The sequence below is a fragment of the Chiloscyllium plagiosum genome, unplaced genomic scaffold, assembly GCF_037043375.1.
Source record: "Chiloscyllium plagiosum isolate Xiang-an unplaced genomic scaffold, Cpla_swu_hap1 HiC_scaffold_34, whole genome shotgun sequence".
Taxonomy (NCBI): Eukaryota; Metazoa; Chordata; class Chondrichthyes; order Orectolobiformes; family Hemiscylliidae; genus Chiloscyllium; species Chiloscyllium plagiosum.
Window position 1 is genome coordinate 41,111,029 of NW_028270172.1, and position 16,782 is coordinate 41,127,810.

Genomic DNA, 16,782 nt, shown 5'->3' on the forward strand with positions numbered 1-16,782 from the left:
AAATCATCTATTCATCAAATTGTTAGGGCATCTGCAAACATCTTATCCTCCAACATTTACTTACCCTCATGACTAAAGTAGAAAGTAAAACCTTCTCTCATCAGATTATTATTCCCTTACACTGTTTGACTATGTGGAACCACTACCTGCATAAATTAATCTCTAATTCAGTATTTTGGAAAATGGATCTGGCTCTTAAATAAATTAATCTATTCACATGTTCAAAATCTGAACTGATTTTAGAAAGTTTAATGTATCAAATATACAATTGTTTGCTGCATTATTGCATACTTTAAATAACTGGGAAGAAAATGTTGAATCCTCCTTTTCAATTATGACTTGGTAGATGTTTTTGTAAAAGGATTTTTATTGAAAAATTAATCAGTGTCACTTATTTTATTTTCTATAGTCCCACAATTACTAAGATGTAGAAAGTGATGGTTGCCAACGATCAATGACCGCTCAGATTTTTAGTTGTACTGATCCTTACACGTCACTCTCAGCAATAAGTCATGTAGATATCAAGGATTAGAATTTGTTTCTTAAATTAGGCAATGGACCCATTGATGAACATACCTGAACAGCGTAGATCACTGTTAATTAATGGCAAATGCATATTCAATCTTTGTATTTAGTTTCTGCCCTATATATAAACCCTGGTATCAGATTTTTTAAAGAAACTTTTGTTTTATGCCCAAGAAATGTTGAACTTTGTTGAAATTGACATTAGTTTTTTAAATGTGTTATTTTTGCAATTATGTAATTAATTATGGCAGAAGAAAGATTATTGGTATTTTTTCCCACAAACAGATGTTCAATAAAACGAGAATCTGTAACCAGGGATCCTTGGGCAGTAACTAATGGTTGGGAGAGGGACTGCAGGGCTTTTTGCCTCCTTAACAGATCAGAATATTGAACAAATCAAAATGTTTTCCTAACTGTTGTTCTGTCTGAGATCAACTTTAATGTAGGCAAGAGTATAGGCCAAGTTCTGTGGTTAGCAACAAAGTAAAGGCACTCACCACTGACCTGGTAGAAAGTTGAGCACCAAGTTCGAGTGATCTGTTTTACTTTGTGGATTTCACCACTCCCGATGTTGGCTTTGCACCAGTTTCAAACTAAAGGAATCTGTAAACTTCACTCAACAACATGGCATCAAATTTGCTTCCAACTTCTGTAGGGTAATTAGTGATTGACATTAAATGCTAGCATTCCGTAAATGAATAAAAATGGCAAGGGAAGCAGCTCATGACATTAAATAACTATTGCGGGCAACAAACCGGAAAGTAATACTGAATTTTGAAAATAAACTTGCAGGGAACAAAATAAATACTAAGGTATCCACTTCAGAAGAATAAATATTATTTTGAAAATGTCAGCCTTGTTAAACAACAAAATTTTTATTATAACGGAACTTTCTTTGCTTTGCAGTAGTTCAGAATGAGTTTTCTTGGACCTGAAATAGTTGATCTTTAAAAGTCTGTTTAGACCTTAATAATAAAGTGTGGGTTTTTAAGAAGAGTTTAAATGATGATAACACTGCAATTAAAGGAGAAGTTCTGGTCTGTGAATGAATGTTTTCTGTAGGTTCTCCAAAAGTGCATTGTGAGCAGGAATGGGAAAAGGCTGACACCAACTGTGGGCTCCTGCATTTAACCAAACAAGCATGGGAGGTCGTGGTTGCCGACAGTTTTTACTTGTAATTTTGGTCATTACAACTTCAAATGTTGTAATATGGAATGTAAGGCTTTGAAAAGTGGCTCAATAACCCACACAGTCAATGTATCCAAAGCTGGGGGCGTAACACTGCAATCTAATTGCAATGGTTAAATTTGGAATTCAGGGGAAGAAATTCAGCCAGTAGCTAGATTTGAATGGAACCCAAAAATATAAGCATTGTTGATTTTTTAAAAAATCTTTTTGAAGAAACCTATCTTGATACTCTACAACTTGTTGGTCATTAGCATGAGGTATTTTGCAGTTGGTTAATATGTAGTTCAGATGCCTTTTGTAACAAGACCAATGAACTAGTGCTTCGACAAAAATACTCCAGTTTACAAGTTTTAGTTCATAGTTTCCTCTGAACACTATTGATTTTTCATTTTCTTAATTCCTTTTCTCTTCTCTGTCATGTGGCATAAGTGATGACCCATAATCACAATCCCATAATGAACATTTAACTTGTATCCTAAATCAGAAATTAAGTATTAAATTTGCATATAGACACGAGAAAAATCTGGAACTTTACAGAAATCAAGTCTGAAAACAAGTAGGGCACTCATCTCTGACACTCGGTTGCTGTGTTTAGTGTAAAAATGCATTTCCAGCAAGTTAGCCATTATTTTGGGACTTGCAAACAAAAAGTGAAAGTAAGTGTGGCCGTAAAACCTTTGATCGTGCTATTTACTAAAATTGTGATCTGAGCGATTGAGAATGCAGCTAGTAGGTAGCTATAGTTAGAGTTTAATTTAGAGTTGTATAATCTCTTTTCGTGTTTAAGTGAAGCAGTCAGTTGAAAAGCTTATTTTTTTAAAAATACAGGTAGGAATATGATATGCTCCATCTCCATTTCACCTATACTAAAGCAGGGTTCGAAATACTACTTTGAGGGAAAAAATAATTTCGTGAAAAAGAATACACTTTTGTAAGCTGCAACACAAAATTTCAATTAAAGATGAAAATTAATACAATTGGTGGCTCTTCTGCTTTTAACTAATCAAAGAAGAATGCCACCTTTCCAAATAACGGCTTATCCGTGCTTCACATGTTCCCATAATGAACATTGAATTTGTATCCGTAAAACATGTTTTCATACTTGTGCATTTTATTAAATTGAATTCATTTGATCACAAAAATGGGCATAGATATAAATTTTACTTCTGTTCATATTTGTAAGATACTGTGATCTCCTGTTTTCTTTAGAACATTGCTTAAAAAATGGAAGACACAGTTTCTGTGAATGGTGTTTTAAGTATTTCGATTCCTGCAATTACTAACATTTTGAGGAGCTTCCTGTCTGCTTCTTGCCACATTAAATTGAATATTAAACTGCTGTTTTACTTTCAATTCCATGCTTATAGCATGAATGCATGTAACCACTGCATGGGGTATTTGAAACCAAACTTGTCATATGAAAGGCCTCATCTGTTTGTTAATCATCATAAAGATTTGCATACCTCAATTGAAACTTTCTGGTGTCAAATGTACAGGTGCGCTAAAGCCCAAACAACAGCAAATATTTTCATGTATGAAGTGCAACTGTACAGTTTTACAATGGTTATGGTTCTATTCGTTTGAAAATTTGACTTGAAAGATTTCTATCAAATTTATATTTGGTCTTTTACAGGAGAATTTTCTCTAATCCCTTATGGCATGATGAGAAGCTGAACCACACAAGATGGGAGTTGCCCCAGTTCAGTAACCAATCTGCAATGACACTGTTATATTTGGACAAGGGGTTGTTGATTTAGGGGGCAAAGGAACAGAAATTGGGCAGTTCCACCCCAACATTAATTAACCTCTACTAAAAAGTGCATTTTTGAATTATTGCGAAGACATGTTTTGGATGAAGCTCAAAAAAAAAATTCTCCCTAAGTGCAGCAAGAGTTAAAACATTTAACTCGTGAGGAAACGACCGCAGGTTAACATGTAGACATGTATTGACTCCATTCAAATTATGGAAGGGTTACATTAAAAGTAGCACAATGCACACAAATGTTACACAGGGTATATTATTGAATATTTGTTCAGCTCTGTACAAGGGGGATTCACTTCATTCTCTCTCTCTCTCTCTCTCTCTCTCTCTCTCTCTCTCTGTCTGTCTCTCTCTCTCTCTCTCAAAAGAAATGATTTAACTGGACAGCAAATGGGGAAGTTGCAATTTTCAAGCTTTCTGTAGCTTCTTGTGGAACTGTTCAGGGGCACTCCAAAATGCATTTTCAGAGTGTGAAAACATACACCAGTAAGCAATACTGAAATATCTTTGTCCTTTTAATTGCTCAGGAGGAAGATTTGAATGAAGTACGAGAAAGATGGTCTGATGCATTAATGAAGCGTCGGGAGTACTTAGATGAGCAAATTCAGAAAGTAATCAATAAGCCAGGTGTGTACTTCAGTCAGTGTAAATGATATGAACAACATGTAGATGCTGTGGCTGTTGGAAACCATAGCAATAATGTTTCAAGGCCATGAAACAATGGTAAAAATAAGTTACTAGCAAATACTGCAGACTTTGCTGGAACTGCATTTATTTGTGTTTGGCTAATGCCATCTTGTACTCTTCCATGTAGAAAAAACAGAAGATGATATGGAAAGGGAAGCCAGGCTCGTGGAGCAGTGGGTGGGCCTCACTGAGGAGAGAAATGCTGTGCTTGTTCCTGCTCCAGGCAGTGGGATTCCAGGAGCCCCTGCAGACTGGTTAGTAAAATTCCTGCCACAAAACTTGTGTGACACCTTTGCTTTAAAGTTGTTGAGTGTTCAAGATGGAATGTTCCCTTTGCACCCTTTTTCTGTCCGACTGAGAATTGCTTAGCTGCTGAAAGCATCTGCATGTTAAAATGTTTTAACTGCTACCAAACTTTTGTCTCTCTTCCCTGCATGCACTTTTCCCATTAAAGTATCGACTCTACCCACTATTCGTTCTGAGTGAGCTGCTCCTTAAGTGATCTATAACACTGATACTTAGCCACTGGTTGTTTTGAGTATACAGTGTACAAGGATGTCCTGCATCATGTGCTTCATAATTTAAAACTCTTCCTTAGCTTTCGGTGTGGAGGAGAACCTTACTGTCTCTGAAGTCCTCTCCCAGTGACTTGGCTGAGACACGAAATCCAGCATGTGGGTAATTAGTGCAAGCCCATATTTTGCCACTTCTAAGAGGAAAAAAAATTCAATGGCCTATTCTCTCATCTAATTATTGACATTAGTGGTGTAGTGATGGGACAGTGTGAACTTCTGTTTGGAATTCTCCCATAATGACTGGATTAGTAAACGAATCAAGGATTGCAGGTACATGAAAACTGATCATAAGGTCACTTCTTAAAAAAAAAAATGCAAGAGCAGACCATGCAAACCCTTAAGCTCATTCTGGTGTTCAATAGGATCGAGGCTGATCCGATTGTAGTATTAATTCCACTTCATTACCTACCTCAAATAATTCTTGACTCTGTTGTTAACCAAACACTGTTTGCATCTCATCCTTGAATAGATTCTATACCCAAGCTTTCACTGTTTTCTGGTGACAGAATTATAATCTCTAGGGGCCCTCTGAGAGAACAAAATTGTTCTTTATCTCCATCGCGTATAGGAGATGTCTAATTTTTGAACTATGTGCAAATCTTTGAGTCACTTCCACAAAACATCCTCCAAATACACATCCAGTTAAGGTTCTGTTTCCTGAGATCTCTTCAATCTAACAAGTGAAGGCCAAACCTGTTCAATCTTCCTACAAAACAAATCCTTGAGTCAATCTTCTCTGAACTACTTTGAATCCAGTTATGTTCCTCGTTTAAGTCAGAACTGTTCATGGTACCCCAAATGTGGTCTCTCTGAGGGTCTGTACAGCTGGTAGCAATACTTCTCTACTTTTATACACACTCCATGTACAATAAAGGTTAACATTCATTTTGCCTTTCTAGTCACTTGTCTTTCTGCACATTAACTTTTTGCCATTCGTGCAAGAATACTCCAGACCCCATGTACCACAGCTTTCTAAAGTCTCTCTCCATTAAAATAACCACTTTTATTCTTGAAAATGAGTAAGAAGTCTCAATTTCCTACTTCATACTCTGCTCTTTTGCCCGTTGTCTCAATCTATCTCTATATCTTTTTCTGGACTCCTTGTATCGTCTTCAGAACTTGAATTTCCTACTTACATTCATTATCAAATTTAGCTACTATACGCTTGGTCCCTTCATCCAAGTCAGTAATAACATTTGCAAATAACTGAACCCTCAGCTGTCACTTGTCATTTTGAATCCAACCCTATAATAGTTCATTCCAGTTTGCTTTGCTGAAAATGATTCTTTATGCTAATATATCACCTGCCAGCACCATAAGCACTTCCCTTGTGAAAGTAACCACTTTTATGTGGTACCTAATTGAATGCTTTTGGAAAGCCAAAGGCATTTAATAAGGTACCACATAAAAGTGGCTATTTTCACAAGGGAACTGCTTATGGTCCTGGGAGGTGAGAAGTTAGCATAGGTACAGAATTGGCCACTAACAAGAAAAATGCATCATGCAGCATTCTTGTTATTTCTTCAAAGAACTCCTAAGTGTGTTCAATTTTTTTCCACAAACCATGCACTTCCCTGACTGCATTATGATTTTGTAAATATAAATTTTCTTTTATTTAAGCTGAAGACACCAATCTAAGACCCAGGTTTAGTCTCCTTGGTGATGGATTCAAGCATGTATCCAATTTCACATGTGAGGCTAACTGGCCTTAGCTTGCTGTTTATGTTTCCTCCATTCTTGATTAGAAGGTTTGAATGGTGGGTTTCAAATCGGTTGGATCCTTTCTAGAAACTGAGGGATTTTGGAAGATTACCACCAACATCTTTGCAACCACTTGCTTGTAAACCCATATGATGCAAGGATCAGCTGGGGGACACTTGTCATCTTTAATTTTCCCAGTACTTTTTCCCTATTGATGAGGGGTGTTTTTGGGATGCCTTCTGCTTCTCCTACATGAGACAATACAAAATACCTTCCCAATGTATTTCCACCGCTTCCTTTTTGCCCCCATCATTTACTCCCTATGGAACCAATGCTGACTTAGCTACTTTTTTTTTAATCTTAATATCCCTATAGAAATACACAATCTGTTTTATATTTGTAGATAGGTCTCTTTCATAGCCTAATTTATCATGTCTTATTTTTTGAATCATTTTCTGCTGGTTTCTGAAATTTCTTAATTTTCTGACAACCTGCTAATCTGTGCAGCGTTGGCTTAATTTTTTCAATTTCTCACTTTAGTTAACTTCCTTATTTAACCACATAATGCATCCTCCTTGTAGTCTTTCTCTTCCAAAGGAATATATGTTTGAGTCACTATCATCTCCTGAAATGTCTGACAATATTTCACAAGTGTTTACAGTACAGGAAGAGGACATTCAGCCCACAGTGCCTGTGTGGGTTCTACCCAACCCATTTAACCTATTTTAGCCAATTCTGTCTTCACACCTTTGCATCATCCTTTATTTAAGAATAAGATGCCAGTCAGAGATCCATGATTTGGACCTTCAAACTGAATGTGAATTCATCGTATTATGATAACTGTTGGGAAGTGACTCACTTCTTGATTGTACCAGTGAAATGAAGAGCACTTTTCAAGGTGATTGTGCATCTGTTACCTGTTTAGGAATAAGGCCCTATGAGGACCCAGTGAGACAACAGACAGTAATCTGTTCGAACTGTCTATTTTTCTTTTACTTCAACCTAATCCCACAAGGATGTGGTATGGAACACTTTTCAACAATTATGTGGTTTATATTTTGAAAAGAAAACTTATTTTTAGGACACCTAGATTATTGAAATTTATTTTAGAAATTGTTTTTTTTTTCTTAATGTAAGTATTTGAATACAACTGCTCATTGACCAAGTTTAATAATTTTAATCTTGAACTTTTTCTTTTTGAACTTTTCCTTTAACTTTTGTTTCAAATAAAATGGTTGGATTTTAATCTGTATATTATTCTTTTGGGTCTAAATATGTGTTTGTTTCAGGATATCACCACCAGGAATGGAAACTCATATCCCTGTACTCTTCCTCGACTTAAATGGTGAGTTAATGTAAATAATTCATAAATAAGTTTCGAAGATTGAATATAAAACAAAACTATTGAAAATGGATTTAAAAAAAAAAAAGTTGGGTACGGCAAAGATGGATTATCCTGCTATGAGGAGTACTGAGTTCCACTTTGGGTACATCCATCAAGCAGAGTGGTGTGTGGGGGTGCTGAATAGGTATCCAGCATCTTTCCACAAATGGGAGAGAAGGTACATGCCACTGGCCACTCTTGCCAGCTTCTCCTAGTCATAGAAACATCGAAAATAGGAACCGAAGTAGGCCATTTGCTCCTTCAAGCCTGTTCTGTGATTCAGTATGATCATGCTGATCATCCAACTTAGTACTCTGTTCCTGATTTCTTCTCATCTCAATCCTAAATGGCCTAACCTCTATCCTTAGAGTGTGGCCCTGAATTTGGACTCCCTGTTTATCGAGAACATCCTTCCTTCATTTACTTACCTAGTCCTGTTAGGATTTTTTCAGTTTCTGTGAGAACCCTCTTAATTCTTCTGAACTCTGATGCATATAGTCCTGACTGATCCACTCTGACTTCGTTTTGTTTATACAGAATCCCAGTAGTGTGGAAACAGGCCATTTGGCCCAACAAGTTCACACTGACCCTCCAAAGAGCATCCCACACAGAACCAATACCCTATACTTTGCCTGTAATCTTGCATTTCCCATGGCTAATGCACCTCCCCGGTATATCTTTGAACCCTATGAGCAATTTAACATGGGCAATCCACCTAACTCGCATATCTTTGAACTGTGGGAGGAAACCAAAGCACCTGGCAGAAACCCATGCAGACACGGGAGAACATGCAGACTCCACATAGACAGTTGCCTGAGGGTAGATTCAAACCTGGGTCCAAGCACTGTGAGGCAGCAATGTTAACCACTGAATTACTGTGTCATATGTCAATCTTGCCATCCCAGGAATCAATCTAATAAACATTTGTTGCATTCCCTCCAAAACCAGAACATCCTTGCTCAGAAAAGGAGACCAAGACTGCACATGCTACTCCAGGTGTGCTCTCATCAGGCCCTGTATAATTGCAGTAAGACATCCCTGCTCGCTATGAAGGCCACCATACCATTTGCCTTCTTCACCACCTGTTGCACTGACATGCTTACTTTCAGTGACTGGTGTCCCAAGGGCACACAGATCTTGCTACACCTCACCCTTTCCCAATCTATGACCATTCAGATAATTAGATTAGATTAGATTAGATTATTTACTGTGTGGAAACAGGCCCTTCGGCCCAACAAGACCACACCGCCCCGCCGAAGCGCAACCCACCCATACCCCTACATTTACCCCTTACCTAACACTACGGGCAATTTAGCATGGCCAATTCACCTGACCTGCACATCTTTTTGGACTGTGGGAGGAAACCGGAGCACCCGGAGAAAACCCACGCAGACACGGGGAGAATGTGCAAACTCCACACAGTCAGTCGCCTGAGTCGGGAATTGAACCCGGATCTCTGGCGCTGTGAGGCAACAGTGCTAACCACTGTGCCACCGTGCCGCCCAAATTACTTGCCTTTCTTTTTTGCTACCAATTATCTTCATCCAAGTTATGCTTCATCTGCCGAGCATTTTCCCCCTCACTCAAATTGTCATTTTACAGGTAGTATGGGTGGAAGCTGAGGACTAGATTGCCTGCTTGTGCTGCCACCCATAACAATAGGCAAGTGAAGAGCAAGTATCAGTTGTTCATTTACTGTGATGTGATCAGTTTGGTAGAATGTCCATGATGAGGGACAATTTAAACTAAAGGGCATAATTGTAAAGGGGTCGCAGGAGCAGTGGAACCTGAGTGTAAATGTCATTGAAGATAGTAGGACGGTTCAAAAGAATGAGTAGTAAAGCATACAGTACGACTTGACCATATGGATTCAAAGTGGTTTTCCCATGGAAGGCAGAGGGTGGTGGTGGAAGGGTGTTTTTCTGGCTGGAGGTCCGTAACTAATGGTGTTCTGCAGGGATCTCTATGAGAACTTCTCTTTTTGATATATACAAATGACTTGGATGAAAATGTAGATGAGTGTGTTGTTAAGCTTGCAAATAATAAAAAGATAGGTGGAATTGTGGATAGTGTAGAAGGTCGACAAAAGATGCAGCAAGATATAGATTGGTTTAGAAAAGGGTGGCGAAATGGCAGATGGAGCTTAATCCAGGAAAATGTGACGTGCTGCACTTTGGGCAATCAAACATTAAGGAAAAATATGCAGGAAAAATATACAAAATAATGTCAGGACTCTGAACAGCATTGATTTACACACGGATCGTGGGGTTCAAGTCCAATGTTCCCAGAAAATTACCAGTAGATAGTACGGAAAAGAAGGCATATGACAAACTTGCCTTTATTGGTCAGGGAATTGAGTACAAGAGTCAGGATGTCATGTTGCAGCTTTATAAGACTTTGGTTAGGCCACACTTAGAGTCTTGTATTCAATTCTGGTTGCCACATTACAGGAAGCATGTGGAGGCTTTAGAAAGGGTGCAGAAAAGGTTTACCAGGATATTGTCTGGATTAGAAGGTACGAGCTATAAGGAGAGGCTAGTAAAATTTGGGTTGGTTTCTCCAGAATGGCGGAGGCTGCGTGGAGACTTGATAGGTCTGTAAAATTATGACATGCGTAGGTAGGATTTATGGCCAGAACTTTTTTTCCCCTAAGGGTTGAAATGTCTAACACTAGGGGGCATGTATTTAAGGTGAGAAGGTAAAAGTTCAAAGGAGATTTAAGGGACAAGTTTTTTTTAAACAGAATGCTATGAGTCTGGAACGCACTGCCAGGGTGGCGGTGGAGACAGATACGTTAATGACAAATTAAGGGAGTTTTAGGTAAGCACATAAATATGTAAGGAATGGGAGGTTATGGGCAGGCAGAAGGGATTAGTTCCATGTGGTGTCATGTTTGGTGCAACATAATGGGCCAACATTCCTGTGCTGTATGTTCTATGCTCTATTCTTGGCCTTATTAATAATGGCATAAATGACAAAGGGCAAAATGATCCTTTTGAACTTGTATTCGACACTAGTTTGGCTTCAACTGGATTATTGCAACCAGTTCTGGCTTCAGCACATTATGAAACAGTTGAAGGCCTTGGAGGATGTGTAGAAATAAATCACAAGAATGGTTCCAAGATGAGGACCTTCAGTTGTGGAGATAGGTTGGAGAAATTGAGATTCTTGTTTTTCCTAGGAGAAAAGAGTGAGTAGATAGTTACCAATCATTTAAATCCTAAAAGGTTCTGAACAATTTAGAGTGGAGAAATGATAGGGGAGGCACGGTGGCTCAGTGGTTTGCACTGCTGGCTCACAGCACCAGGGACCCGAGTTCGAATCCTGTCTTGGTTGACTGTGTGGAGTTTGCACATTTTCCCCGTGTCTGTGTGGGTTCCCTCCAGGTGCTCCGGTTTCTTCTCACAATCCAAAGATGTGTAGTCAGGTGAATTGGCCATGCTAAATTGCCCATAGTGTTAGGTGCATTAGTTAGGGGTAAATATAGTGTTGGGGGGGGGTTACTCTTTGGAGGGTCGGTGTGAACTTGTTGGGCCAAATAGCCTGTTTCCATACTGTAGGGGATCTAATCTAATCATGCAAGGATCCTAAATAAGAGGATAAGGGTTTACAGTAATTGGTGAAGAAAAAAGAAGTGATATGAGAGTGGTTAAGATCTGGAATACACTGGCTAATAATGTGCAGGAGGCATTGTGAAGCATTCTAAAGGACATTAGACTGTTATCTGAAAAGCAAGAATGATCAGAATTGTAGGGAGAAAATGGGAGAATGAGCAAATCACTTACGGCAATTCAGAGAGCCTGTGTAGACATATAGGGGGCAGCACGGTGGCTCAATGGTTCGCACTGCTGCCTCACAGGACCAGGGGCCCAGGTTCGATTCCAGCCTTGGGTGACTGTCTGTGTGGAGTTTGCACATTCTCCCCGTGTCTGCGTGGGTTTCCTCCGCGTGCTCCGGTTTCCTCCCACAGTCCAAAGATGTGCAGGTCAGGTGAATTGGCCATGCTAAGTTGCCCATAGTGTTAGGTGCATTAGTCAGAGGGAAATGGGTTTGGGTGGGGTTACTCTTCAGAGGGTCGGTGTGGACCTTTTGGGCCGAAGGGCCTGTTCCCACGCTGTAGGAATCTAATAATAGATGGAATAGGCTCCTTCTGCATTTTAATAATTCTGTGATTCATCTTCCAAACAAAACTACGTTAAGAAAATCTAATTCTTGATTTTGCATTGATTGTAATGTGCAGATTATTTCTTGTGAAAAGAACACATTAAATCTTGGTGTGTGTTAGGTTTCTCTTTTAGCCTGGACATAGTTCTTCATTACAAATCGGTTGTTTGCCTCTTTTCTGTCAGCCTCACCCAAGCAGAAGACTTGCTATTTTTTAACCTTAATAAGGTTGTTGGATCTTTGGAATCTCTTCTGGGGTAGAAGTCACCTGTATAAGGAGGACAATTGCACTACTGATGAGATTTGCTGGAGCTGCTCAAGAGGATTTAAATTGGGCGAACCCAGGGAGATAGTGAGAAAGTAGTAAGTGGGAAATTGAGAAGCAAACTTGTAAGGAGATCCAAATGTACAGGACATTGGTTCGGCCACTCTTGGGATATTGTGTTCAGTTTTAGTTTCACTGCTGTAGGAAAGATGTTGTGAAACTTGGAAGGGTTCAGAAAAGATTTACAAGAATGTTGCCAGCGTTTGAGGGTTTGAGCTATAGGGAGAGGTCGAATAGGCTGGGGCTGTTTTCACTGGAGCGTTGGAGGCTGAGGTGTGACCTCCTTGATATTTTTAAAATCGTGGGGGGTAGACATAGGGTGAGTAGCTAAGGTCTTTTCCCCAGGATGGGGGAGTCCACAACAAAAGGGCATAGGTTTAGGGTGAGAGGGGAAAATTGTAATGGGACCGAAGGGGCAATTTTTTCATGCAGAGGGTGGCATGTGTATGGAATGAGCTACCAGAAGAAGTGGTGGAAGCTCTTGCAATTACAACATTTAATAGGATCTGGATGGGTAGATGAATAGGATGGGTTCAGAGGGATATGGACTAAATTCTGATAAATGCGACTAGATTATGTTAGGATGTGTAGTTGGCATTGAGTTGAACCGAAGTTTCCATGCTGTACAGTTCTATGGCTCTGAGGTAAATGGTCCAAAGTATGTCACAAGAGCTTTACCATTTAAACAAAAAATTGTCACAAATTAACAAAATTCAGAGTACAATGGGATTTTGATCGGATGGGCCAATGGGTTGAGGAGTGGCAGATGGAGTTTAATTTAGATAAATGCAAGGTGCTGCATTTTGGAAAGGCAAATCAGAGCAGGACTTATACACTTAATGGTCAGGTCCTGGGGAGTGTTGCTGAACAAAGAGACCTTGGAGTGCAGGTTCATAGCTCCTTGAAAGTGGAGTCGCAGGGAGATAGGATAGTGAAGATGGCATTTGGTATGCTTTCCTTTATTGGTCAGAGTATTGACTATAGGAGTTGGGAGGTCATGTTGCTGCTGTACAGGACATTGGTTAGGTCACATTTGTAACATTTTGTGTAATTGTAGTCTCCCTGCTATTGGAAGGATATTGTGAAACTTGAAAGGGTTCAGAAAAGATTTACAGGAATGTTGCCAGGGTTGTACGATTTGAGCTACAGGGAGAGACTGAATAGGCTGGGACTGTTTCTCCTGGAGCCTCAGAGGCTGAGGGGTGACCTTATAGAGGTTTATATCATCATGAGAGGCATGGATAGGATAAATTGACAAGGTCTTTTTCCTGGGATGGAAGTGTCCAGAACTACAGGGCAGAGGTTTAGGGTGGAGGGGAAAAAATTTAAAGGGATCTCCGGGACAGTGAGCTGGAATGAGCAGCCAGAGGAAGTATTAGAGGTTGGTACAATTGCAGCATTTAAAAGGGATCTGAATGGGTATATGACTAGGAAGGGTTTTGAGGGATATGTGCCGAGCGCTAGCAAATGGGACTAGATTAGGTTAGCATATCTGTTAGGCGTGGACAAGTTGGACTGAAGAGTCTACTTCCGTACATCTCTATGACTGAGTGGTCAGGACCTATAACCTAAAGATGCAGTACATTTTAAGGTGAACCTTAAAGAAGAATTAGTACAAGGACAGCTCAGTTGCCAATGGAAGGGCAGTTAAAATTCACATTGTGTATTTCCAGAAGGACACAGTCAGCTTGAAGCTTGTAAGTCTGAAGAGTATTACAGGGATGGGAGGGGGCTAGTCTCAGAAGGGATTTGGAAAATGAGGAATTTAATATTGAGGTGATGTTGAAGAGGGCAGTTAGCAAACACAGACATGATGGGTGACTGAGAATAAGTGCAACTTGAACTACAGGAAGCAGTGTGTCCAGCTTCAGAACACTGGAGGCAGATGCTTGGTTCTGGTTCTTAAGTTTATAGAAAAGTGGATTGTCAGGCAAGAGGAAGTTGTGGTTTCTGTGAGGAAATAGTTCTTTAATATTGCACATTGACTTACAGTTCCTAAAGGATAAACTTACATTATGCTGTTAATTCTGTTGATTTCTGCATGATCCAGAATAGCGATTTTGTATGTAGCTGTGGTAGAGCTGAAAGATTCTCTTCCCTTGCATTGGTAATGAAATGTTCCACAAACGTCACAACAGTTTACATTGTTCATATTAAAAGTATCCAGCTTCAGTGTTTTGATTCTGGAATAGTTCTCATAGGCTTGTATTCTCAACCTTTTAGATTCACTTTTCTTTATATATTCACTTCCTCTTCAGCCTATCAAAGACTATATTTTTAAATTGTTTGTATAATGTGGAAGTACAACTTATCATTCTGTGACAGTGGATTCTTATACAATACTTAGAATAACTGAGGTAATTGAATAATTGTAAAATTTAAGCTGTAACAAATGTAATATAAATTAAATGAACATTTGATTTAAATACCTCCCTAAAATATTCCTGTTAAGGTACTTTAAAGTTATGTGTCATTGAATTTCTTATTAAGAAAGAGGGAGTTGCACCACAGGTAAAGACAATTCAACCATACCCAATCTGAAATCCAGTATATAAGATTTCTAGTTTTGCTCATCAGTTTCTCATGTACTGTGCTCAGAGAATGTAGTTTCTGTGATGACTTGTATAAATATCATTAGACTTCCTTCACAGAAGGAAATCTCCATATAAGAATTAAAATGTCAGATTGTAAATTTTGAATTTTTGGGCATCTGAACCATTGTAATAATATTTTGTTAGTCTTCTGACTAGCTGTTTCGCCCTAATGAAATGAGACAAGTCGATGAACTTTAGTCAATCAAATCCATTACTTTGGTAAAGCCATTGAGGAGAAACATGTTTTCCTCACTTCTGACCTAGAATTCACACCCCAAAAGTAACAATGAATAATCATCATTGATCTGTGATGCTTTTCTCCTTTATTGGGAAACATTCCTGCAGAAACCTGTAAATGTCATTTTCTCGTGTTGTACAAAACAAAAGTGGAAATGCTGATATCATTTGACAAATATTTGATTTGAATGCCTTAGTCTTTGATACCTTATGAGAGAGTATTTAATACCACATTGGCCATTTGAAATGAGTTGTTTGGGCAATGCCCATGAGGTATCAGGAAAGTTCTCTGACCTTTTGAATTAGTTCTAAGTGGCAGTCAAATAATTTGATAAGTATTGCTCATGAAACTTGTTGCTTCAAAATAAAGTTTGTAAATGTGGGCTTGTCTGAATTATTGTTCAGTTATGTTCGTAAGTAGTGATGCTGATCCAATGCTTATTCTACAAGTTGAGCTCCCTTGCAGGGAATAAAACTAATGAGCACTATTACATTGTTTAACTGGTGATTGCAAGAAATTTAAAAACAAGTTTAAAGTCGAGAATTTTGCATCTTTGACAGAGATCTTTTGATTGCGTTTTTTATTATTCCTTTAGCTGATGATCTCCGTGCAAATGAACAGCTCACTGGTCCACATGCACCTGGTGTGAACTCCATCTTACCGAAGGAACATGGCAGTCAATTCTTCTATTTGCCCATCATCAAGCACAGTGAGGAAGAGGTACTACAGCCTGTCAATTTAATTTGCATTTCATGCCAGTTCCAAATGCCAGCATCTCCCCTCCCCACCACCCTGATATTTATTAATTATTTATAATTGATGTTGATTAAGCACAATGAAGTTTATTATTGCCATTTCTCTCTGTGTCAACCATCATTATTGTTAAATAGTCAAAGCCATTCCTTCATATTATTACCACTTTGTTACATTGTCCATACCACATTAGCATTCACTTAGTCAAAATTTAAATGATTAAATTGCATTAGTTTTGCATTGCCAGCTAATAAAATAATGAATGACCAATTTTTATTATTCATTCATGGGAAATGAGTGTCATTGGCTAGATCAGTATTTATTACTTCACCTTAATTTCCCCTGACATGGTAGTGGCGAACAGCCTCTTGAAGCACAGCAGTCTATCTGTTCTACTGAGGTCGGAAATCTTTTGGTAATTATCATCACCATGTATAACCTTTTAGATCTCATCTGATTAAAAATTGTCTCAATTCTTTTAAAGGCTGTGAAAAATACATTTGTGTAAAATGTCATTGCTAGATACATTTCTCATATCTACTAGTCAAATGGAGTATCTCTCCTGTTGTGAGTCGAGTCAGGTGTGTCGTGGCACAGTGAAAAACTTTGTCTTGCGAGCAATACAGGCAGATCACATAATTAAATAAATAGTAAATAGTAGATAAACAGCAGCAAAAACAAAAAAAACCACAGGTACAGGCGAATGCTAAGAGTTTGAGTCCATTCAGCATTCTAACAATAGTAGGTTAGAAACTGTTTCAAAACCGGCTGGTGCATGTGTTCAGGCTTCAGTACCTTCTCCTCGATGGTAGAGGTTGTAGAAAAGCATTGCCAGGGTGGGATGGATCTTTTGAGAATGCTGGCTGCCTTTCCTTGACATCGGGCC

At 38.8% G+C, this 16,782-nt stretch overlaps 1 protein-coding gene across 8 annotated transcripts in view; it reads left to right on the forward strand.

Moving 5' to 3' along the window:
- The window catches only part of kif13a (kinesin family member 13A), a 331,165-nt gene that overhangs the window by 254,611 nt on the left and 59,772 nt on the right, over positions 1-16,782 (forward strand). For all 8 annotated transcript variants that reach the window (XM_043719132.2, XM_043719126.2, XM_043719128.2 and 5 more), the window contains 4 exons: positions 4,003-4,102; positions 4,290-4,416; positions 7,728-7,783; positions 15,739-15,863. In XM_043719132.2, coding sequence (XP_043575067.2) covers positions 4,003-4,102; positions 4,290-4,416; positions 7,728-7,783; positions 15,739-15,863 — 408 coding nt within the window. The remainder of the gene's footprint in view (positions 1-4,002; positions 4,103-4,289; positions 4,417-7,727; positions 7,784-15,738; positions 15,864-16,782) is intronic.